The 23,048-nt window shown below is 46.0% G+C and overlaps 1 protein-coding gene across 4 annotated transcripts in view; it reads left to right on the top strand.

Moving 5' to 3' along the window:
- Bmp4 (bone morphogenetic protein 4) overlaps window positions 1-22,597 on the top strand; it is a 43,792-nt gene extending 21,195 nt beyond the window's left edge. The window contains exons 1-4 of one of the 4 annotated variants that reach the window (XM_042682537.1): window positions 15,506-15,766; window positions 18,847-18,971; window positions 20,099-20,478; window positions 21,595-22,597. In XM_042682537.1, coding sequence (XP_042538471.1) covers window positions 20,106-20,478; window positions 21,595-22,451 — 1,230 coding nt within the window. In that variant the 5' untranslated portion in view covers window positions 15,506-15,766; window positions 18,847-18,971; window positions 20,099-20,105 and the 3' untranslated portion in view covers window positions 22,452-22,597. Of the gene's footprint in view, window positions 1-15,505; window positions 15,767-18,801; window positions 18,972-20,098; window positions 20,479-21,594 lie in introns of those variants that run through there. The other 3 variants (XM_042682540.1, XM_042682539.1, XM_042682538.1) reach the window with 3 other exon arrangements.
- Window positions 22,598-23,048: the final 451 nt, after the last annotated feature.

Raw genomic sequence — 23,048 nt, 5'->3', positions numbered from 1 at the left:
AAATGGTTGAACCTCACTACTACCTGATTGTAATTGCCAAGATAAGCCCAGTTTATCCATAGACCCCATGGGAGATGGCTATTATTGTTTAGTCACTCTATTTTGTGATTATTTAGTATGAAGTACTATGTCAGAAACTGGTGCCTCACACCTGTAATCCTAGCTATTCAGGAGGCTGAGATCTGAGAATCATGCTTCAAAGCCAGCCCAAATAGGCAAGTCCATGAGACTTATCTCCAATTATTCGACAAAAAGCTGGAAGTGGAGCTCTGGCTCCACTCTCCTGTGGTAGAATGCCAGCCTTGAGTGGGAAAAGACAAATGAAAGCAAGAGGTCCTGAGTTCAAGCCCAGTAAACAGCACATACACACACACACACACACACACACACACACACACGTGCGCGTGCATGCAGACACTTTTCCCAAAGCTGTTAGTACACGTATAACACATATAACTCCAAATTGCAGTGGAATATGGTAAACGGTTTCATTTTATAAAATTTGATTTTGTGATAAATTTGCAAATCAGGATCCATAGAACACAGCATATAAAACTTTTGTAATTCTTCTTACTTTTCTTAAGTAGCAGAAATAGAATTCTACCACTGCCCTATCTTTACTTCAAGTATTTCACCAAGTATTTCTTCTCTTTTTGAATTTAAAGTCCAAGATGGCAAGTAGTTATGTCTGTTTCATTCTCTTCTGTACTTCCAGTGCTTAGGAGAGTGCTTGGCACACAGTGGGTATGTAAGCAATACTTGGTGAATTAATTGAGAGGATCCAGGCATGATGACTTGTCATCATGGCACTGGAGTCAGAGGCAGGAGGATCCTGAGTTGGAAGCCAGGAAATTCCATGTTCATAGTTGTGTAAAAGTAAACACTCCAGAGCATTGTAAATGTGACACATTGTGGAAATACAATGTGCTGAAGGTAGCAAATTCTTGTCCGTGAGTACCTACAAGGTCCGTAAGGAAATGTCTTAAAACTCACCCGACAGTGGAAGAGAAAACCGCCTCTTCCCTGGGACAGAAAAGCCTTCTTGCTTGAGAGTCAGCATACGCCAGGATGGAGCAGCCTCCATTCTAAATGATTTCCTAGTAGTCAAATAGTGGTCATATCAAGTAGTTCACTAGCCCCTCTGTGACTTACTGTAGCGACCAAAGGCTGTGAGTCTAAATGAAGTCCAGATATTCTCATGGGGAAAGATGATGGAGATTCTTGTGTCATATACAAGGTGTTAATCAGCTTTCCCTGACTGTCATAAAAATACTTGATAAAACCTCTTTAACAAGGTCTACTTCAGCTTATCCTTGAGTCCAAAGATCAGTTGGCTCTCTTTGTTTTGGCTCCTATGTTCACACAGAGCATGATTACAGGGATTATTATTGCAAGGACTCTGTGGTGGAGTGAACCACTCACCTTCACAACACTGAGAAGCAATGAGAAAAGAAGGATGGGTTCTAGTAACATCTACAAGAACATACCCCCAGTGACCGAACGTCCTTCCCCTAAGCCTCACCTCCTAAAATTTTCAGTACCTCCCAATAGTGCCACTGGATGGCTAGCAAACCTCTCTGGGAGGCAGTTAAGACCCAAATCATAACAGTCAGTATAGATATCTCCTAAGGTGGTCCCACCTTGTTCTCTGGATGCTCCATTATGGGGAACTAAAGATTATTTCATGGTGAAAATGCTTTCAAGGACGTAAAGTAACCCCACCAATGATCAGACTGAATTTATGTACTTTAAAGTCGCCTTACGTCTCTGTCCTCTCTTGGCTTTCCTACCTCCAGTATGATTGGAAACAACACAGTCTTCCTTACCTCCTCCTTCAGCACATCTCTCGCCTGAAAAGTCTTGTCAGTGAATCCTCCCTAAATCCCTTGGACCCTGGTCTCTCTCTTTTGTTTGTGCTAGGCCCTGGGTGGAGAATCTTGCCGTCTCTTATCAATACTTGTGCACCAGCCTCAAACAGATAGTTTCTGATACCATTCTTGCCAGATTGCAAAGGATTCTCTGAAGATGAGGAGCAAGTTATATCTTCTTAAAAACTGTCCAGAGGACATTATTCCTTATAGATGCTCAGTAAATGACTCTCTTTGGTTTCCTTGCTATCTGGGAGGTAATCACGGAGGTAGGAAAAGCACTGGGGTTGAGAAACTGAACATCCACTTTCTAGGTAGATCTTTGGTAACTCACAGTAATCATTTTATTATGTCTCATTTTGTTTGTAGATTAGGGTTTGAATAGGGTATAGCAAAGGTCTTTTGCATTCACTAGAGCCTCAAGTGAGGCCATTGAAAGACTTGAAAACCAAAATGGTATGACATCTAGGTTGGAGAATTATCTGGAGGCACCTTCATTTACATGAGTAGTGGTTGATACTGATGATAACTTAGGCCATCGCTGGATATCCATCAGGATACCGACATCTGGCTTCTCAAGTTGCTTGAATTAATTTGGGCTTCCTCATAGCGTGGCTAGGACAACTGAGTTTTAATATCAAGTGATTTCTGACAACCAGTTGCAGCAAAATCACTTTCATAACCTACACTTATATAGCATCAATTCTTCTGCAGTTATAAGCTTATTCTGTGTATTAGAAAAATAATCTTCTAAAATGTTCACATCCTGATTCCTGAACTTGAAAGATAAAGAGGCTTTGTACATGTGGTTAAGGACCTTGAGGTGGAGTGATTATCTAAATGGCCACATAAAATCTAAAAATTCTCACGACAGGGGTCCAGAATGGTCATAATCAGAGAGGAAGATAGGATGAAGATGGAAAAGGCAGAGAGATGCTTTTGGGAGCCAAGGAATGCAGGCAGATTTTAGAAGCTAGCAAAGGTAAGGAAACAGATTCTACCCAGAGTTTCCAGAAGGAACACAGCCCTACAAACACTTTGACTTAGCCTACTAAAACCTATTTTGGAATTTTAGTTTCTAGAGCTATAATATAATAAGATGTGTTGTTTTAAGCCACAATTCTTTTTTTTTTTTTTTTGGTAATTTGTTATGGCAGCTACAGAAAAGTGATCCATCCAGATTCAAGGGGAGGAATGTAGATTCCCCATCTCTCAGTAGGAAAAGTGTCAAAGTCACCTGTAAGAGCATGGGACAGAAGCTATTGTTACATCCAGCTCTGAGAAATACAACCAGACACACTCTACCACTAAGTAGGTGGCTAATTACAGGTTGATCTTACTGGATCTCTGTGTCATCATTTGTCAAATAAGATGGTTGAACATGAGGAATTCCAACATTCAGGACCCCAGAAATCTTAGTCATAGGAGTGAAAAGATGAGAATTTTCCTAGTGAATCATAGCAATGTCCTAAGTTATTCTTCAGTGCTCATTATCATGTATTTACCACTGTGGATAGAATAGATATGCAAAGTAAACATGCGCCAGGAAAAGCTTGAATTCCTAAGAAGGGTAGACTTTGTTTTTGTATTCATAAAATTTCAGACTGCTATAAGATGCAAGGAGGGAAAGAAGGAAGAAAGAATTGTTGGAGGAAGGGAGGAAGGAGGGAGAGAGGGAAGGAAAGAGGAAAGAAGAATGCAAAGAAGGAACAAAAAGAAGGAAGGAAGGGAGAAAGGGAAGGAGAGAGAAAGGAAGAAAAGAAGGAAGGAAGGTAAGGAGAAAAGAAGGAGGGAATGAAGGAAGGAAGAAGGAAGGAGAGAAAAAATGAAGGAAGGATAGGAGAGAAAGAAGGAGAGGAGAGAGGAAGAAAGAAAAGAATAAGGGAAGGAAGGAAGGAGAAGAGAGGAGGAGAAGAAAAAGAAGAAAGGCAAGAGGGAGAGAGGAGAGGAGAGAGGAAGGAGAGAGGAAGAAAGGGAACACTAAAGGAAGAAAGGAGAGGAGAGAAGGAAGAGGAGGAAGAAGGAAGAAATGAAGGAAGGAGGAAAGAAGGAAGGAAAGAAGAAAGGAAGGAATGGAGAAAGGGAGGAAGGAAAGAAGAAAGGAAGGAATGGAGAAAGGGAGGAAGAAAGAAGGGGAGAGGAAGGAAAGGAGAGAAAGGAAGAAAGCAGGAAGGGAGGAAGGGAAGGAGGTTAGAAGGAAAGAAGAAGGAAGGAAGGAGAGAGGAGAAGGCAGGCAGGCAGGAAGGCAGAAAGGAAAGGAGGAAGGAGAAAGGAAAGGAAGCAATGAAGGAGGGAAGGAAAGAGAAAAGGAAGGAAGGAAATGAATTCCTTGAGGTGAGCACCATTTCTTGCTCCTTCTTGAAATTGAATGACATGGAGTCATTTAGTTCATGTAGGTGACATTTTGTGAAAGCTGAATAAGATAGTTCAAGATCCCCTGGTTCCATGTCTGACTGCTATTTGGAGAACCTGGATGCTTGTTGGGTTTTATTGTGTCATTGTGTCCATATAGATAATCTGGAATAATCACCCCACCTCAAGGTCCTTAATCTCATCTGCAAAGCTTCTCTACCTTTTGGTAATGTATTACCGATTCAGGAATCAGAATGAGCTCCTAAATCAGCAGCCAGAATTATCCTGATAAAAGTTAAGAGGGATCATGTCATTTTGCTCCTGAAAACCCTGTTTCTGTATGGCATATGAGCTAAGAATGGATTTATGGCTTGAATTGTGCTCTTGCTACCCATTGTTGAAATAATAACATGCAACACCTCAGAATTGCGAACTTAGGAAATAAGGTCACTGCAGATGTAATTAGTTAAAATGAAGTCTTACTACAATAGGGTGGGCTCCTAAACTAATATGACAGAGTTCTTACAGAAAGGGGCAATTTCTATATAGACTCACTCACAGGAAGAACACCTTGTGAAAGGCAGAGATTGAGGTGATACATCTAGATTCCAGGTTTCTTAGTCCGTCTGTGTTGCCATTATACATACTCTAGCTCATGTAATGCATGAACTACAGGAATGAATTCTCCTAGAGGCTAGGAAGTATTCTATGTAGCTGTCAGTATCTGGTGAGGGCTATGTCATTCTAAAGGAGAAAGTAGAAGGCAGTAGAGTGTCTCGCAGAGAACTCTTACTTGCTGAAGCCCGTCCATCTTGTACCCCCCAGCTTCAGAACTGTGAGTCAAATGAACTTCTCTTCCTTATATATTACTCAGACTATGACATTCTGATACAATAGCACAAAACAGAGTAAGACACATACACCTACTGGTGTTATTGATACTGACTTCAAGTCTATATTTTTTTTCAAATCATACCTCTTGGAGTACTGTGCTTTTAAAAGTCATTTCATTTTCTTCTGGTATAAGTACCAGAATGTTACTAAGATGTTTTTGAATCTATTATTCCCAACAAACAAAAAGTATTATTCCTAATACTTTGAGCAAAGGACCTACTATGTTCCATGTTGTTTTCTTATTTGTGCTTTTAGCCTTTGCCCGCCAGCAACTAATTTTCTATGATACTAGTTCTCAAGTCAAGACATAATTAAAACGTAATTAAAGATCAAGAACAGATGTCTGCTTGTTCTCTGGAGCTTCCACAGACTGTTCTACTGACCTTGCTATTGTGTATTATATGCTAGAGAGATACTTAAAAGGAGAGCTATCAGATGAACAAACCCACATACCAAAGATAAAGTCAGTGGAAAGCACTGAAAAGAAAATGGACAGAGTTTGTAGTAGTTCAATTATGTCCAAAACTCACAGGATAGCTAAATGAATCTGTTTCATCTGCCTTAGTTCAGTGACTTAGTAAGAAAAGGAGGTGAGAATTACCCTAGTGAATCATAGCAATGCCTTCGATGCTCGTGATCATGTATTTATCACTGTGAATGGAATGGATATGGAAAGTAAACATGGGCCAGAAAAAAAACTCTGTTTTTGCTCATTAACCTTGAGTGAGATATCTTGGAGGGGTTCTCAGTTTTGGCATCTGCTCATTGCTGAAGATGATGGTTCCTATTACAAAGGATTCCTGGAAGGTTTGCAAGAGCACCCCTTCTAGGGCTGCCTAATTAGTTGAAGAAGCTAGATGCCACTAATAGGGAACTATGTGTATACATTTCAATTAAGGTGCTAGTAAACCTGAATTGTGGAGGAAATGAAAAAACGTAAATAGGTTAAAGACAGTTGGCTGGCAAAGAAAAGATGATAGAATGGAATCCCAGGTACAGTGGCTCAATTTTAAACTCCTGTGCTTGGTGAAAAACACGCATGGAATTAAACTCAACTAAATCTAAACAAAATTAGCTTTTTTTTCCCCCTAATAATCCCTTTTCAAAGTAGGGACTTTATCTGAAGTTAAAACTTGATGCTTGTTAGCTGGGTGACTTAGGCGATTTAATCTCACTATGATTCTTTCCCCAAAGGTTCAGAAAAATGTTAAAGGGAGGATAGCTGTCATGTAAGCCACAGATTATTTCAAGGGTTAAGTGAGATGGTAAAACAGGAAAATGTCCAATAATTGTTGAGTATCCAAAGTATGTTGATTTTCTTCTTAAGTATATGATTGAAGAAAATATGCAAATACTCATATAATGATAATTACTTACATAATTGGTCATTTAATTACATGTGGAACTCTATCACACTTCTTTTCATAAACCACTAGCCATATATTTTGGGATCTGGACATTGGTTTCATATTTTAGTGTGTGAGGATCACAATTAAGCATTTGCTACTTTTAGTTGTTCTAGTTAACCTGGGGAGAGCAGAGATTTAGGCTATGGGCTGGGGTCTTTTTTCCTGCTGATTATTAACTTTTAGTGAATAATGCTTGTCTTTGTCTCAGCTTGCATGTTTCATTGAAGCAAAGTTGTGTGTACAATTTGGAGATATCCTTGGGCCATATTTTAGAGAGGGTTGTGTGTGTGTGTGTGTGTGTGTGTGTATGCATGTGCGAGTTTGGGACTTGAATTCAGTGCTTCACACTCTTGTGAGCTAGCACTCTACCCTTTGAATGCTTGAGTCATACTGCTACTTCCAGCTTTTTGTGGTTCGTTGGAGATAAGAGTCTTAAGGACTTTTCTGCCTGGACTGGCTTCACTCAGATCCTCAGATTTCAGCCTCCTGCTTAGCTAGGGTGTTGGTTTGTTTGTTTGTTGAACTGATAAGCAAAGCCATACTCTGCCCTCTGGCCAGCCTGTCACAAGGTGGGAAGCTCTTGAAGGAAGCAAACTTGGCAAATACTTTCCAAATATAATGTTCTGCAATGCAGTCAGAGTTCCTGTAATGTGTTCCCCACATCCTTAGGACTTCAGGAGGAAGATGTTAGGAGAAGACTGTAAGATTGTCTCTGGGGCTGTTGGGTTACTGCCACAGAAGTTTCAATGATTGGACCTTCCATCTTCTTTGATTAAAAACAAATAAACAAAAAAAACAACTTTTGTGTTTTTATATATGACTCAAGGAGCGGGTCATAATTTCCAATGTTGCAGTGGCTGAGTAGGAGGTGGTACATCCAAGTCTCAAAAAACTCATTGTCCTGGAGACTGCTGTGTATTCAAGTGTGGGTCAGGTTAGCCATCCTGGCACAAATCCAGCAGCAGGATGTGCCAGCTAAAAATAACCAGGCTTAGCTAGCAGGAGAGGCCATGTGGAGGTAGAGAGCTGGGTCTGTATGTTGGGGAGACCCTCCATCTCCTCACCTTAGACTAACACACAGATGACTAGGGCTTTTCCTGGGGACCTTAAGAAGCAGCAGGTCTGGGAGCTGCCAGGATCTCCCTTACTACCTAGTTACTGCTTGTCTCCAGTGGCTTTTCACAGACTTTTCTTTATGCTAGCAGGAATCTGGGAAAGTGTCTGACCAACGACATGTGGTTAAGGAGCTAGGAAGTTGCCTCTGTCAGCTGGCCAGGGCAGGGATGGGAAGGCACTGGACCTGGTAAGCTGTGTGTCTCTGGCTAGATAGCCCCACCACCATCCACGAAAGCCAAGTGTCCCTGTGAGTTTCACTGATTGTGCTTGGTCCCCTCCAGTGATTCTCTTTGAAATCGAGTTTGCAGATTCCGAACCTGGCCTTGCTAACGCAAGAGCTCGAGAAGGGTCAAGCCTTGGCTATGTTTACATTATGAAGCCCTTCTCTCTGCATGAATCCTTTGGAGAAGGATCAAGAGAGTCACTTATTCAAAGCCGCGTTTTCCTGATTACTGTCCTCTCGCGGGAGCCTTTCCCAAGCTCTTCAGAAGACCGAGGATATTTCTTTCTCTCAAATTGTTACCTAGTCTGTTTTTTGTGCATTTCTGTGCTGGTAATAGAACAGCCTGATTTATGCTTTGCGATGCCCAGAGTCTTCCAGCAAGAAGCTAGGAAGAGTTAGACCAAGAAAGCACGAGCTGCTGATTCCCCCCAGAACTTCTATTCTGATCCAGCAGTTCCCAGAGGCCTCCTGGCTTAAGAAAAGCATGGGGGGAGCATTGGACATCTACTAAATACTGCTCTAGGCCTAGAAGCCAGGCCTCTGTTGCTGTGACTTCTAGTTTTCCAATGAAGACCCCAGAGTAGACTCCCTGAAGCCTCTTGAAGTTTTCTGTTGGTTTCTTGGGTGTGATGGCCACCAGAGGATCATAGATAAAGGCTCGTCAGTTTTGGCTTTCACAACCATTTGGCTCTAAACATGGCCTCTTTCTGGAACTTTTAATGGATGGCTACTGACAGTAAGAAGAATAAAACCCAACCACTTCAAAAGCAGATTTTCCAAAAACCTTTAACTCAAATATAACATCAAAAGGAAGTTCAACTCTCTTAGGTACATAACTGAATCAATTTTCAAGGGAACATTAATAGGCATTTGAGTTATTTGTTACATATGCATCATCCCTAAAGGATTATAAATAATATGCATTCTTCCCCTTGAGCCACCTCTTCCCTTTTGGCTTTTTGCTGGCTACTTGTACATAAGTCTCTTGGATTTTTCTGCCTTACCTGGCTTTGAAAAGTAGTCCTTAGATCTCAGCCTCCTAAGTACCTAAGATTATAGGCATAAGCCTGGAATAGTGTCCACTTATACAATTATCTTGAACAGAACATCAAGAATAGGGTACCCTTCACCCCCAAAGGACTGTGACACATTTAGACTACTAATTAAAAACTACTCAAGTTTTACCTTTACAATGAGAAAACTTCTTAAATCACTTATCCCTTTGAATAAACCTTCTTTATGAAAAACTAGAAAGCTTCTAGCATAAATTGAGAGTTGAATGTATTGCCCAATTGACATCTGATTAGGAAATCATAATAACTCAGTTGTCAGACATCAATATATTACTATACAATACAATACAGTCCAAACTGTTCTCTGCATTCTTGCCCAAGTCACACCATTTGCAATCACCAGGGAGAGGAAGGGGAAGTTAAAAGGATGGATGACCTGAGAATCTGTTGTTGAATTTGGTGAATGCAGTCAACTGTTCCTCAGAAAGGAAAACAAAATGGGCAGAAACTATACATTCTTCATTGTGCATCAATCTCTCTTGAGCTTTCCCTAGAAAAGAATTTGCATACCCTTGCCTGGTCTGCCTTTCATGTGTTAATTTAAAAGTGTTATGAGCCAGGCAGGTGGCTCAAGTGTAATCCTAGCTACTCAGGAGGCTGAGATCTGAGATCTGAGAGGATTATGGTTCAAGGTCAACCAAGACAGGAAACTCTGAGAGTTCCAATTAACCACCAAGAAACTGGAAGTGGTGCTGTGGCTCAAAGTAGAAGAGCACGAGCCTTGAGCAAAAGAGCTCAGGGACAGTGCCTAGACCCTGAGTTCAAGCCTCATAACGGAAAAAGAAATGTGTTATTATGATACAAAAATAGTTTTCTCTTCTAATATCACTGCGGTCTCATTGCCCACCTTTTCATGTTATATATTGAAGAAGTTAAAAAAGGAAATCCAGAAAATAGATAACAATTTAAGGCACTGGGAACTGATTTCAGCATTGCCTTTTTCTTTTAGTCATAAGAAATATTCTAATATTCTTTAGTTTTTATTTTCTTTATAGTGGTGAAGATATCAAATACAGAGTCCAGTAGATACTAGGCAAAGCTCTACCCTATTATTTAGCTTTAAATAAGATATATCAAGGGTTGGCAACCATCTCAAATATTTAGAGGAACAACTTGTATAACCCAGTTAAGTTTCTTTTGGGGCCCAAGATAACTAAGTGGTAGAGTACTTGCTTAGCATGTACAAGAGACTGGATTCAATTCCATATGGCAAAAGAGAAAAACAACAACACTTCAGACCAGGAAAAAGGAAATGGCTTTATATTTCCCCAGACCTAAAGAAACCCTCAGACAAGCCTTGCTTAGTTGCAATCTGTGACCACAGGAATCCATCCTCCATTCAAACCTAAGGTTTGTGCAAGGAGAGGGAAAGTTCTTAAGTAAGAGGATTTAGGAAGCTGGAAATTTGGAGATGAAAATGGGACATGTCAGCAAGTCTATTATTTCCTAGTTCTCAGTAGACAGGAATGGACAGTTAGAAGTTGTCTTGGCAATTATGTGCCTGGATCAGATGTACATAAACAAATCATAATGTTAACTCACTGTACATTATTCATGCAAATGACAGCCCTTATTGACTATAACACTAGAGATTCAAAGAATCAGAGACAACAAGTAACTATGAAATACATTCTTTTCTTTAAAAAGCTTATCACCCACTTAAGGTTTTACTTTTTTAAAATTACAATTTTAGCATATTAACTGTACAACTTAATGGGCTTTGCTGGGACATGGATATATTTCTACATAAAACCACATATTGAAATGTCTTTGATATTCTCCTTGCTCATGATTAAAGTAATCATTATCTTTATAAGGAACAAACAAATCTTTACTGTGCTTTGTTGTGCTTACTGTTTTATTATAGTAACTTATTTAAGGCTTGTAGGCCTATTATGAAATAAAAGTTATTCTCAGGTTATAAATGAGGAAATGGAGACACTGGAGGACAGACAACTGACTATGATTTAACTCCTAGGATACAGTCTTTGTAGGTCCTGGCAGGCCTGGGAGGTGGGGGGGGGGGGGCACGGGAAGGAGGGCTGAGAAACCCATGAAGAACCTGTGCAGTCATCACAATTTGCCAGGAGCAAACTTTAACCCAGCAGAGGTAATTAGCTGCTTTCTTCAGAGCACAACTTTTCTCAGGGAAGGTCACAGAATGTCTTGCCCTAAGGTGGGGTTATATGCCAAGTAGAAGTAAGCTTCTGGGTCTTGATTTTCTGCTGTCATATGGTGAAATTCTCTATTCTAGTGAGCTGCAGGAATGGATGCTTTGGTCTCTGGAAACCCTGGAGGGCATGCCTGTTTAGTTTCAAACTGTGGTCACAGGAATCCAATTCCTCTGCAGGCCTCATTCCAGATATGTGCAAGAGGAGACTGGCCTGGTCTAGCTTTGGGTTCTACTACTTACCATCCTGGCAACTTTGAGTAAAACTTATACAATCTCTGTACATGTCAGGTTCTCAACTGTAGAATGGGGATTTTTATCAAGATGGTTGTGAATGAGAGACAGCAAAATATGTAACACACAGTAAATACTCAGAAGAGACAAACTAGTAGGCTTCAAAGATTGCTTTCAATTCCACTTGTAATTGACTTATCTTACTGTTTCCCAGTGACTAGCCAGGATGCTGGTAAGTCCTTCAAAGTATTCCCTAAAGTTTTCACACACATCTCACTGGCAAAGAAAGTTTGATAACTAAACGTAGTTCACAATTGGGGGTCCTGGAAGGAAGGTCTACTAGGCCTAAGCTACCCTGTGTGCTTTGACCATTATAAGATTATAACTGCTGCTTATAAAGGACCAGCCAAGGAAAGTCCTTACCTATTTATAATGTCTTAGCATCTGCCTTTGTGTGTATGCTAGTATTGCGGCTTGATTTCAGGGCCTGAGGGCTTTTTATTAGTTTTGAGTTTTTTTTTGCACCTAACTATTGTTTCTCTTTTAATGATATTTCTCAGCTCTAAAACTATAAATCAATATTTCTTTTCTTCTTCTTTCTTTTGCTTTGTGTAAGTCCTGGAGCTTGAATTCAGGGCCTAGGTTGTTCCTGAGTTGTTTTTTATTTTTCCTCCAGGCTAGCACTCTACCACTTCTGGCTTTTTGGGTGGTGAATTGGGGATTAGAGTCTCATGGAATTTCCTGTCTTCACTGGCTTTCAGATCCTCAGATCTCAGCCTCCTGAGTAGTTAAGATTACAGGCCACAAGTGTAGTGCAGAACAATATTTCTTAAACTGTCATGTGCTCAGAATCTTTAGGAAACCTTGTAAAATATGGATACTTCTACCTTTTATTGGTACTCATCCTTATTCTAAAGCTGATGGTCTTTAGAACACCTTGCTGTTTCAAAGGACTAGTTGAACAGCAAGTCTTTCGTGATGCTGTCCATGAGAAAAACAACAACAACAAACAAATACACTCCATGCAGCAGAGGAGCAAGTTGCTCCTGAATTGTTCTGAGAGCCTCTCTTAATCTATGTACTTTAAAGTATAGATATGTTTTCTTTTGTTGGTTGTGGTGCTTGAACTCAGAACCGGGGCACTGTCCCTTAGCTTTTTCACTCAAGGCTTGTGCTCTACTACATTGAGCTACTGCCCTGGTTTTTGGGTAGTTAATTGGAGATAAAAGTCTCATGGACTTTGCTACCCAGGCTAGCTTTGAACCATTATCCTCAGATCTTAGCCTTCTGAGTAGCTAGGATTATAGGCATGAGCCACCCGCACCCAGCGAAAGTATTGTTTTATTTGGTCTATCATATCTTAGAAACACTGAGATTCGTAAGTAAGCTTGAGAGAAAAGAACTACACTGATTTCCCTCACCAGTGCTGATCACTGGGCTGTGATGGATTGGCTCTCTATCCAATAAGTAATTTGTCTTTGGCCTGAATGAGGGAGGAGGAAAAGAGAAAGAGGCCTGGGGAAAAGCAGTTGATAACAGGTAGATTGCCCCCATCTAAAATGTGGGGAGGTAAAGGTAGCCCAAGAGAACTGAAGCTAAGTTTTTCCATCACACACCTAAAGGCCCATGTACTGTCTAAAGAAGGTATGACTGAAAGCTCCTAGAATGTGGTCATAGGTCTTGGGTAAACCAATGGACCCTTTATTCATTTCAATGACTAGATGGCATCCAAAAACAGTTGGAGCAAAATAAATTAGAGTGCATCAACAAAAAGAATCTAAGAATCTTGCTTTTGAGGGTAGCTTAGCACTGTCTTTTCTGAGTTTAACTATTAAGGGATACTTTTTGTTAATTATTAAAACTATAGTGATTGATTTCAAGGGGCTCAGTGAGCATTTAATCTGTTCTTACAGTGTGCTAGAAGAGCACCTTGCTTCATGCTGCAGGAGAGACTTGAGTAACTAGTTAATGAAGCTTTAATTTCATGTTGTTGTCTTAAATAATTGTAATTTGGACTGTGTTGGAAGCTGATGGTATATTTTCAGTCATCTTTTGAGGCAACTGTTATTGCCTTGCTCTAATTGATCAGATACTTAAGAGAAGGTAAACGCAGGAGTGATTTAAGATGAAAGAAGGTAGATGATGTTTATTAAAATTACAATAAAATAATCTATTACTTTTCAAATGAAAGTGAATATGGAAATTATCTGCTTTCATATTTTCATAGTGCAGGCAAGAAAACTAGTACCTGTAGGAACAAAAGGACTTGGCCAAAGGCGTTCAGTTCAGCTTGTTTCTTTTGTTTGACTGGAAAAGATGGCAGGATGCTGTGGCTCCGCTCTGATAGTAGTGTCTCTCTGATCTCACTTACTTCCTAACCTTTGTAATCTTGGTTCACAGGTTACAGGAAGTACTTCCTGTTCTCTAAAGTTTAAAGGTGTGTAAATGTAAAGCTTTTATAGATGAGTTACCCTAGGCAAGTCGGTATCTGTTTAAGTAAGGAGCTCAAAGTGTGGTAGAGACCGAGAAATTCAACGTCTAATCTAAGGAAAGAAACCCAGGACAGGAAATGATAAGCCCTCCAGCTTTCCTCCCGCAGCCTAGAGTTCAGGGCCCAGAGCCACCCTACCCTGTGGCATTAGCTTGTAACTCCAGAGCAGAGACTATGATTCACTGCAAGGCTTTGGGCAAGTCTCTTTAACCTGCTGTCCTTCCTTTTTGGTCTTTGTCAAACTGAGATAGAACTGATAGCTCCCTTACAGCTCCATCCCAGGCTGCGTGGGAAATGAGTTCCTGTTTGAGAAGATTTGAAAGCCACCACCACGTTCCACCTCCCTGCTAATATGATTACTAGCACTTTTTTTTTCTTTTTAGTTAAAGGACCAATTCTTTATTCCCTCTCTTCTTTTAAAAGCAGACCAAAGAGCATCTTTTCTTGGCTCTTTGTGGCCTACAAGGTGATTGCTTCTAAGGTTGTTACCTGCGTGTGTGTGTGTGTGTGTGTATATGCATGCATGCGTGCACACACGTGCCTGCTGTAGGGCTTGAATTCAAGGCTTTCCCTTGGCTTTTTCACTAAAGGCAAATGCTCTACCACTTCAGCCACAGCTCCACTTTCAGATTTTGGGTGATTAATTGGGGATGACTCTTTCCTGCCTGGTCTGGCTTCAAACTGAAATCCTCAGTTCTCAGCTTCTTGAGTAGCTTGGATTATAGGCCTGAGCCTCCAGTACCTGCCTGGCTGGTTGTTATTTTGGAAGATCAACTTGTTGAGATGATGAGGAATTCTTAGGTACACCACAAACACAGAGACAACAGTGACAAAAATAACTGCCATGGAAGTGCTTGAGAGAGCTTTTGAACCACACACACACACACACACACACACACACACACACACACACACACACCACTTTTCTAACTGTAAAAGCATGGCCCAGCCTGTCTGCAAGCCACTTCTGTCCTCTACAAAGGTTAGGCTGGGGAGAAGGGAAGGAAGCCCATCAGATGGGGTGGAGTGACTGAGGGTTACCACTGAGTTAGCCGTTCTGTAAAAAGCAAGCAAAAAGATGTTTTAAGAAGGAAAGACACCTTTTAGGAGCTCATCTGGGGTGCACAGCCTGTTTCCCAACGTTTGGGAATCCTTTAACAGTTTATGGAAGGCCACCCTTTAAACCAATCCAACAGCTCCTTTCTCCATAACCTGATTTTAGAGGTGTTTCATTATCTCTAATTACTCGGGGTAAATGGTGATTACTCAGTGTTTTAATCATCAGTTTGGGCAGCAGTTACTCTAAACTCAGGGAAGCCCAGACTCCCATGGGTATTTTTGGAAGGTTCAGCGACTAGTCGGTGCATGCTTTTTTAGTACCTCTGCACGTGGTGCGCAGGTGAGCCCCGGCTGCCTCCACCGGGCTGGCGGTGGAGAGGTCCCAGCCCAGGCTGCCTCGGTAGGCTGGCTGGGACGCAGTGCGAGCTTCCGGGACCTGGGCCTGCCAGGCAAGGCGAGGCCCGGCGGCTGGATGGGAGGATGTGGGCGGGGCTCCCATCTCCAGAAAGGGAGGCGAGTGGAGTGAGGGAGGAGGGCAGAAGGGAGGGGCTGCTGGGGAAGAGGAGGAGGAAGGAAAGAAAGAAAGAAAGAGAGAAAGAGGGAGGGAAAGAGAAGGAAGGAGTAGATGCGGAGGGCAGAGGGTAGGAAGGAGAGGAGCGCGGAGCGCAGAGCCGGCCCGGAAACTAGGTGTGTTGGGGCATCCGAGCCGAGGGGACCAGAGCCTGGAACGCCACTGAGGCCCGGCCTGACTAACTTGCCGGTGTCCCTGATGGGATTCCTGTCCGAGCCGTCTCGAGCCTGCAGCGACCCATTCCCCGGCCCTCGCCCAGGTTTCCCGGAGCTGCTGCTGGCGAGCCCGCTACCGCTGGGATCTATGGTGAGCGAGACTACCTGACCACCCGCACCAGTCCGGAGACGCATCCTTAGGGGAAGAAGTTGGGGGGAGAGGGATTAGTCTACAACTGGGGGGAAAAGGTGGCCCATTTTCTCCCCAATAGCGCTACGGGAGGTGGGGGATACTGGCTCTTAAAGACCCCTCCAGATCGCCTACTACTGCCTCCTCTATCAAACCTTTTTGGTCCGATGGCCCCGGACGAGTTCCACTTTGGGAAGGCGCAGAAACACGAGAGGCGGAAAGGAGGGGAAGTCCTTGGCCAAAGACTTGTGGGACTGAACACGTTGCCCGTGGGCTGGAGGTGGCGATTTCCTGGACGGGAAAAGCAGGAGTGGGAGGGAGTAGGCTCTGAGTTCTGTACAGAGGGAGGGGGCAGAGGGACCGCGACTTAGAGAGAGCACTTGGCCAGCGCTGGCTCCGCGGCCGAGCGCGCAGTCCTGCTGCGGTCCTGCCCAGCGCGCGCGCCGCTCGCGGGGCTACGTCGAGGGCTGGCTTTGCACCCCTGGGTCTTGTGAACCACAGCTGCAGAACGCGCCTTCTCCACGAGCTATTTTCTTAGACTTGGGGGGCGGGGGGCACCCAAGGACCGTCCTCTTTTATCATTTCATGGTGCAAGGTTCTAGGTACAACGGTTAGGATGCCGGGGATATCCAGTGGCCCTTTTCGGTTGAGTTGTATCCTACTGGGAGTCGCTATGCGGGACGCGGCTCTGCCAGGCCCTCCGCGCTCAGAACCGACGTGAAACAGGGTCTTGGGATCGCCGCGACCCCGCACACCTCTTCCCGCAAAGGGCTTCTGACGCCCTATGGGACACCGCATGGGTAGAGGGTTTGCGTCGCGCTTTATGAGTTGGGGAGATTTGGTGAGATGTTTAAAAGCCCCAAAGGTATACATTTGGCACACTGAGGCTACCGCAGTTTAGGGAGAAGGTTTAGGTGGGGGGAAAAGAAGGATAACCGCCACAAATTGCGTTCCTATCCCCTAAGAAAAGTTCATTTTGGGCTTTCGTCTTTTTAACTTAAAAAGTCTGCCAAGGAAAACGTGCTTAGAGATGAATCCTAGTGACTCGGAAATCGAAACACCATCCTCGACGACCCCCCTCCCCCACCATCCCCCAGTCACTTGATTTTTAACGCTGGCGAACCCTCCCGCCACCGACCGCCCGGGGAGACTGGGGAGCTCAGCTTTGTCCCGGCTCCCCGGCGTGCGCTCCTCTCCATGTTTCCCCGCCCCGCGTGCACCAGCGCGCCTCCGTCTCTCTTTCTCACTTTGGAGGGGTCCCCGAGTTTATATTTCCCTCCGATATTATTTGTTTTGTTTTTCTATAGGATTCTTGGCTTTTCACACACACACACACACACACACACACACACACACACACACACACACACACACACACAGTTTGCGTTCTCCAGCCCTTTCCCACTTCTCCCCCACGGTGGCGCGGGTTAGGAAAGCGGCTCTGGGTTGGCGCGGACCGACCGTCGCGCCGAGGCGCCCGAGGCCTCCGCACCTGGGTCCGCGGGTCTCGGGTGGCGTCGGCCACGAAGGAGGGTAGAACGGATCCATCCTTTACCAAGCCTCTGCCTCCGTGGCTTCCCGCAAGCGTCCGGAAAGGAAAGGGAGGCTGGATGGGATGGGTTCTGGGCGGGAATCCTGGGGATCGAGTTCCCCGGAGCGATTTGGCGCTGAGACCCAGGCTGAACGCAGAGCTGCCCCTGCTCAGGTTTTGGAACAGGCCTCGGCGATCCACGCGTGCGGCACCTTCGGCGAAAGGTCAAGTCACCCAAGTAATTGCTTGAGCTCCGGCTTGATTTAAAAAAAAAAAGTCTCGCAGGAATATTTGCTGCGACGCCGCAGCTGGTGCAAAGGAGGAAAGGGGTGTTGGGGAGGGGGGGGAGGAAGTGGCGGGGGGGGGTAGTGGGGTGGTGTAAAAAAATAAGTCAAGCCTGGGTTAAAAGACGCGGAGGTCGAGTGCAGGCCGAAAGCTGTTCCCGGTTTTGTGGACTTTGGGGAACGTGTTGGGCCGATCTGGAGTTGTAAACCCCTGGCGACCTTAAGATAGGAAAAATACGATGCGCCCTTTCTTAGGCGACGCCTCTTTCGGAATGTGTCCGGAGTTTGGGGACCTGGCGCCCTCAGCTCCTCCCTGCCTGCAGGGCGACCGGTTTCTCGCGAATTTGCTTTGCTTGGAAGGGATGGAAGTGGGGTACCCAGCGGCCGATGCCCGGCCAGGATTCTCCGCCTCGGTACCGGAGAAATAACCCTAGAAGCCGCTCCCTCTTAAGTCTCCACATGAACCACAGCCTGGCCTGAGAGTCTCCCAGCTCCCGGCCTCGTTCGTGACATGGTCAGCCACTTAGGGCTGGAAGCTAAATCCGCTGTCCAACTCCTCTGAGCCCTCGCCGGGATTGGCTGCCTGGCCCTGGGAGCAGGGTTTGGCCTCGGGGAGACCCAGGGGAGGAAGTGTCGGGGTGTGCATGTGTGTTTGCATATGCGTGTGTGTGTGCGTGCGTGCGCGCGCGCGGGTGTGCTAGGTCCCTCGGCGTTTTCCTTCTCCAGTGCCTCTCGGTGGTGAGGCTCTAGGGCAGTGAAGACTCGTCCTCCCTCCACCCCCCCCCCCACCCCGCCCCGCACCGGCTCCGGCCCCGGCCCCGGCCCCGGGTCCCACTGAAGTGGTGTTGGCGCTGCTTTGCATGGCTCATCCCCTGCCCTGCGCCCCAGACCCTCGGGCTGCAGGCCGCTAGTGCCAGGGTCCGGCCCGACGCAACGCAGGTAGAGAGGAGCACCGGGTCCCCGGCGCGCGCTGGCGCCCGCGCCGGGGCGCCGGCCCCCGGGCCCGGCGGAGCGCGGCGGGGGGACTCCTCCCAGACCGCCGAGACTCCGGCGGCGGGCGCTGGGGTTGGCCTCGCCTGGAGGGGCGGGTCTCGAGTCTGGGCCGAAGTGGGAGGAGGGGTAGGAGGGGAGGGCGGGGCTTCTGCGTCCACGTGATTCCGAGGGGCTGGAAGAAAAACAGAGCCTGTCTGCGCCGGAGTCTCATTATATTCAAATATTCATTTTAGGAGCCATTCCGTAGTGCCATTCCGAGCAACGCGCTGCCGCAGCTTCTCTGAGCCTTTCCAGCAAGTTTGTTCAAGATTGGCTGTCAAGAATCATGGACTGTTATTATATGCCTTGTTTTCTGTCAGTGAGTAGACACCTCTTCCTATCTCCCCCCCACCCCCCCGGGAATTCACTCTGCCCTCCCCATCCCCGGTCCCCGGGGGTCCCTCCCGTCGGATCACCCTTCCAGCGTCCGCGCTCCGCTGTCCCGCAGCGCTGTTGCTCTGCGTTCTAGGCCCCAGAGCCTCGGGTGCTCGAAGCGTGCCGGTTCCTTTTAAAGTGCTGCCCTCTCCCATCTGGTGTGTTTCGGGAAAGTCGGGCTCCTAGGGACTGGAGACGTGAACGGTCCGCAGCCCCGGGTGGTGCTTGGTTAACCCTTCCCTTCCCCTGTCCGGCTGCTGGTCGGCGGAGAGCCCAACGCCTCCGGGGCTTGGGGAACTCTTGTCAAAACGGAGTTGCCTCGGGAACCTTCCAAATGAGAGTTGAGAGCGCGGGCGCGAACTGGTGCTTTTAACTGAGCGTGTCCAACTGGTCGGCCACAAGTCAATAAGCCTTAAAGCCACCCCGAGAGGCCTCACCCCCAGCCCCCCGACTCCTTGCTCGACCCCTGGACCCCGCCGCCCCAGTCTTCGCCCGGTCCCTGCCTCGCTGCGTTCCCTCCCTCCTGCTCCCAAGCAGTTGAAAGTTGTGGAAGTTGGGCTGTGAGGGCGGAGGGAGGAGGGGGGAGGGATGGAGAAAGAGGGGGAAAGGTTGAAGGTCTGAAGTGGAGAGCGGTGGCATTTTAATCCACCCCCCCTCCTCCTTGCTTTTTACCACCTCAATGTTAACTGTTTATCCCTGGAGAAGCCACTCTGAGATCACCGGCTCTGATAGCAGCTGAGACAAAAAAGGAAGAAAACAAAAAAGATTCACAGGATGGAGGCTATCTGATTTGGGGTTATTTGACTGTAAACAAGTTAGACCAAGTAATTACAGGGCGATGGTGACTTTCAAGCTGTGCGTGGCTGCTGCTGCTGCTGCTGCTGCTGCTGGTGGTGGTGGTGGCGGTGGTGGTTGGTGGATGCCAGGCAGAAAACACAAACTTGATCTTCCCGGGCCCGGGGTTTCGTCTCCACCCTCCATTACCAGCGCTAGATGCAGAGGCATCCCCTCCCTTTCTATTTGTTGGTGTTTATTTATTCTTTAACCCTCCCCCCCCCCCCCACTCCCCAGAGACACCATGATTCCTGGTAACCGAATGCTGATGGTCGTTTTATTATGCCAAGTCCTGCTGGGAGGCGAGAGCCATGCTAGTTTGATACCTGAGACCGGGAAGAAAAAAGTCGCCGAGATTCAGGGCCACGCGGGAGGACGCCGCTCCGGGCAGAGCCATGAGCTCCTGCGGGACTTCGAGGCCACACTGCTGCAGATGTTCGGGCTGCGCCGCCGCCCGCAGCCCAGCAAGAGCGCAGTTATTCCGGATTACATGCGGGATCTTTACCGGCTCCAGTCTGGGGAGGAGGAGGAGGAAGAGCAGATCCCGGGCACGGGGTTGGAGTACCCTGAACGCCCCGCCAGCCGGGCCAACACCGTGAGGAGTTTCCACCACGAAGGTCAGTCCCAGCCCCTGGTGGGGGGGGGGGGGTAGGGTGGGGAGGTGGGGATGGGGCGGGCAGTGGGGCTGGCTGGGCTGGAGGGGCCGTGGAAGCCCTGGGGAAGAGGAGTTCAGGTTACATCAAAGCCTCGAATCCCGGAGGCAGAGGAACAGAGCCACTTACCTCCAAGAATTTCCAGAGCTGCCTCTGAACTTGTTTTCTGGAGACAGAGGGGGAGCTGCTGGCGAGCAGGGTAGCGGCATGGCTCAGGAGCAGACTCGGGCTAGCCCCAGTGATGTGTTGCTGCTGTATCAAAGCTTTTTTTTTTTATTATTTAATTTAAAAAAAAATTTTCCCCCTGCCGGGTTTTCTGCCCATTTTGTTCAAAGCACCTACTGAACTTAATATTACAGCTGTGTGTTTGTCAAGGTTTATTCAATAGGGGCCTTGTAATCTGATCTGAATATTTCCTAGCGGATGTTTCTTTTCCAAAGTAAATCTGAGTTATTAATCCACCAGCATCATTACTGTGTTGGAATTTATTCTCCCCTCTGTAACTTGATCAACAAGGCATACTCTGTGTTTCCAAGGTCACTGGGGAAATGTTTAGTAACACACTGGAGAAAGTGGAAGGAGGGCTGGAGGGTGTGTGTGTGTGTGTGTGTGTGTGTGTGTGTGTGTGTGTGTATGTACATGTGTATGTGTGTACACATGCAAGTGGGTTTCCTTCTGCCTCCACTATGTTGGTCCCTTTTTTTCTTTACAACTACTTGTAAAGAAAACTGTGTACACAAAGCCAAAAGAGGATTTTAAAAAGGGGAGATTTTAAAAAGGAGTTGACACATGGAAATTATTACACACACACACACACACACACACACAGGAGTTTGGAAGATACTTTCTGTCTTTAGTGCTTGACAAATGCTAGTTAAAATTTGCTGCTTCACTAGCTATTCCATTCTCTGCTTCTTCCAATGAAAAAGTCCACTTATGTTCTCCTAATTGAAATACAATATATAAGCAGTTGCCATCTATAGCTACATATAACCACTCAGTTGTCTTTTTGACTTTCCATCTCTTTCCATGAATGTTCATGTGCTTTTTCTTTTCCCTTCCCTTCCCAACGGTGCCTAGAACATCTGGAGAGCATCCCAGGGTCCAGCGAGAACTTGGCTTTTCGTTTCCTCTTCAACCTCAGCAGCATCCCGGAAGATGAGGTGGTCTCCTCCGCAGAGCTTCGGCTCTTCCGAGAGCAGGTGGACCAGGGCCCTGATTGGGAGCAAGGCTTCCACCGAATAAACGTTTATGAGGTTATGAAGCCCCCAGAGGAAGTGGTGCCTGGGCACCTCATCACACGACTACTGGACACCAGACTGGTCCACCACAATGTGACACGGTGGGAAACTTTTGATGTGAGCCCTGCGGTCCTTCGCTGGACCCAGGAAAAGCAGCCCAACCATGGGCTGGCTATTGAGGTGATTCACCTCCATCAGACACGGACCTACCAGGGCCAGCATGTCAGGATTAGCCGATCGTTACCTCAAGGAAGTGGGGATTGGGGCCAGCTTCGGCCCCTCCTGGTCACTTTTGGCCATGATGGCCGGGGCCATGCCTTGACCCGACGTCGGAGGGCCAAGCGGAGCTCTAAGCATCACCCACAGCGGTCTAGGAAGAAGAATAAGAACTGCCGGCGCCACTCACTCTATGTGGACTTCAGTGATGTGGGCTGGAATGACTGGATTGTGGCCCCGCCGGGATACCAGGCCTTCTACTGTCATGGAGACTGCCCCTTCCCACTGGCAGACCACCTCAACTCAACCAACCATGCCATCGTGCAGACCTTGGTCAACTCTGTCAATTCCAGTATCCCTAAGGCCTGTTGTGTACCCACTGAACTGAGCGCCATCTCCATGCTGTACCTGGATGAGTATGACAAGGTGGTGCTGAAAAATTATCAGGAGATGGTGGTAGAGGGATGTGGGTGTCGCTGAAGTCCAGTCATTCTGGAGGATAGACAGACAGACAGACAGACAGACACACACACACACACACACACAGACACATACATGTTCCCATCCACCCACCCACCTACCTACACACTACACAGACTGCTTTCTTATAGCTGGACTTTTATCTTTAAAAAAAAAAGAAAGGAAAAAAAAAACCCTAGATGTTCACCTTGACCTTATTTATGACTTTACGTGCAAATGTTTTGACCATATTGATCATATATTTTGACAAAATATATTTATAACTACGTATTAAAATAAAAATAAAATGAGTCATTATTTTAAAGGTAAATGATGGCCTTTTTCTCTTTAATCTTGTTTCTTCTGTCCTGTCCCTTTTGAGGGAGGTGGTTTCCTGTTGAGGTAAGACTGGAGTGGACTGGAAGGCAGAAGGTGATAAGTGGAGATGGGCAATTGACTGATGGCAGAGAGAGATGGTAATCGCCAGGATGAATTGTTTTCCATTTCTAGTGAAGGTTAACAAGGACACAGCACCCTCTCCCATCTGGATGACCCAAGCCTTGGAGAAACACTGGGGTGAAAGGTGTGAGCTGGGCTTCTTGCACAGATCTTTTGGTT

The sequence above is a fragment of the Dipodomys spectabilis genome, unplaced genomic scaffold (assembly GCF_019054845.1).
Source record: "Dipodomys spectabilis isolate Male_0828 unplaced genomic scaffold, ASM1905484v1 ptg000073l, whole genome shotgun sequence".
NCBI classification, from domain to species: domain Eukaryota; kingdom Metazoa; phylum Chordata; class Mammalia; order Rodentia; family Heteromyidae; genus Dipodomys; species Dipodomys spectabilis.
Note: the sequence above shows the minus strand (reverse complement) of the source record. Positions and strands in the feature narration are given on the sequence as shown.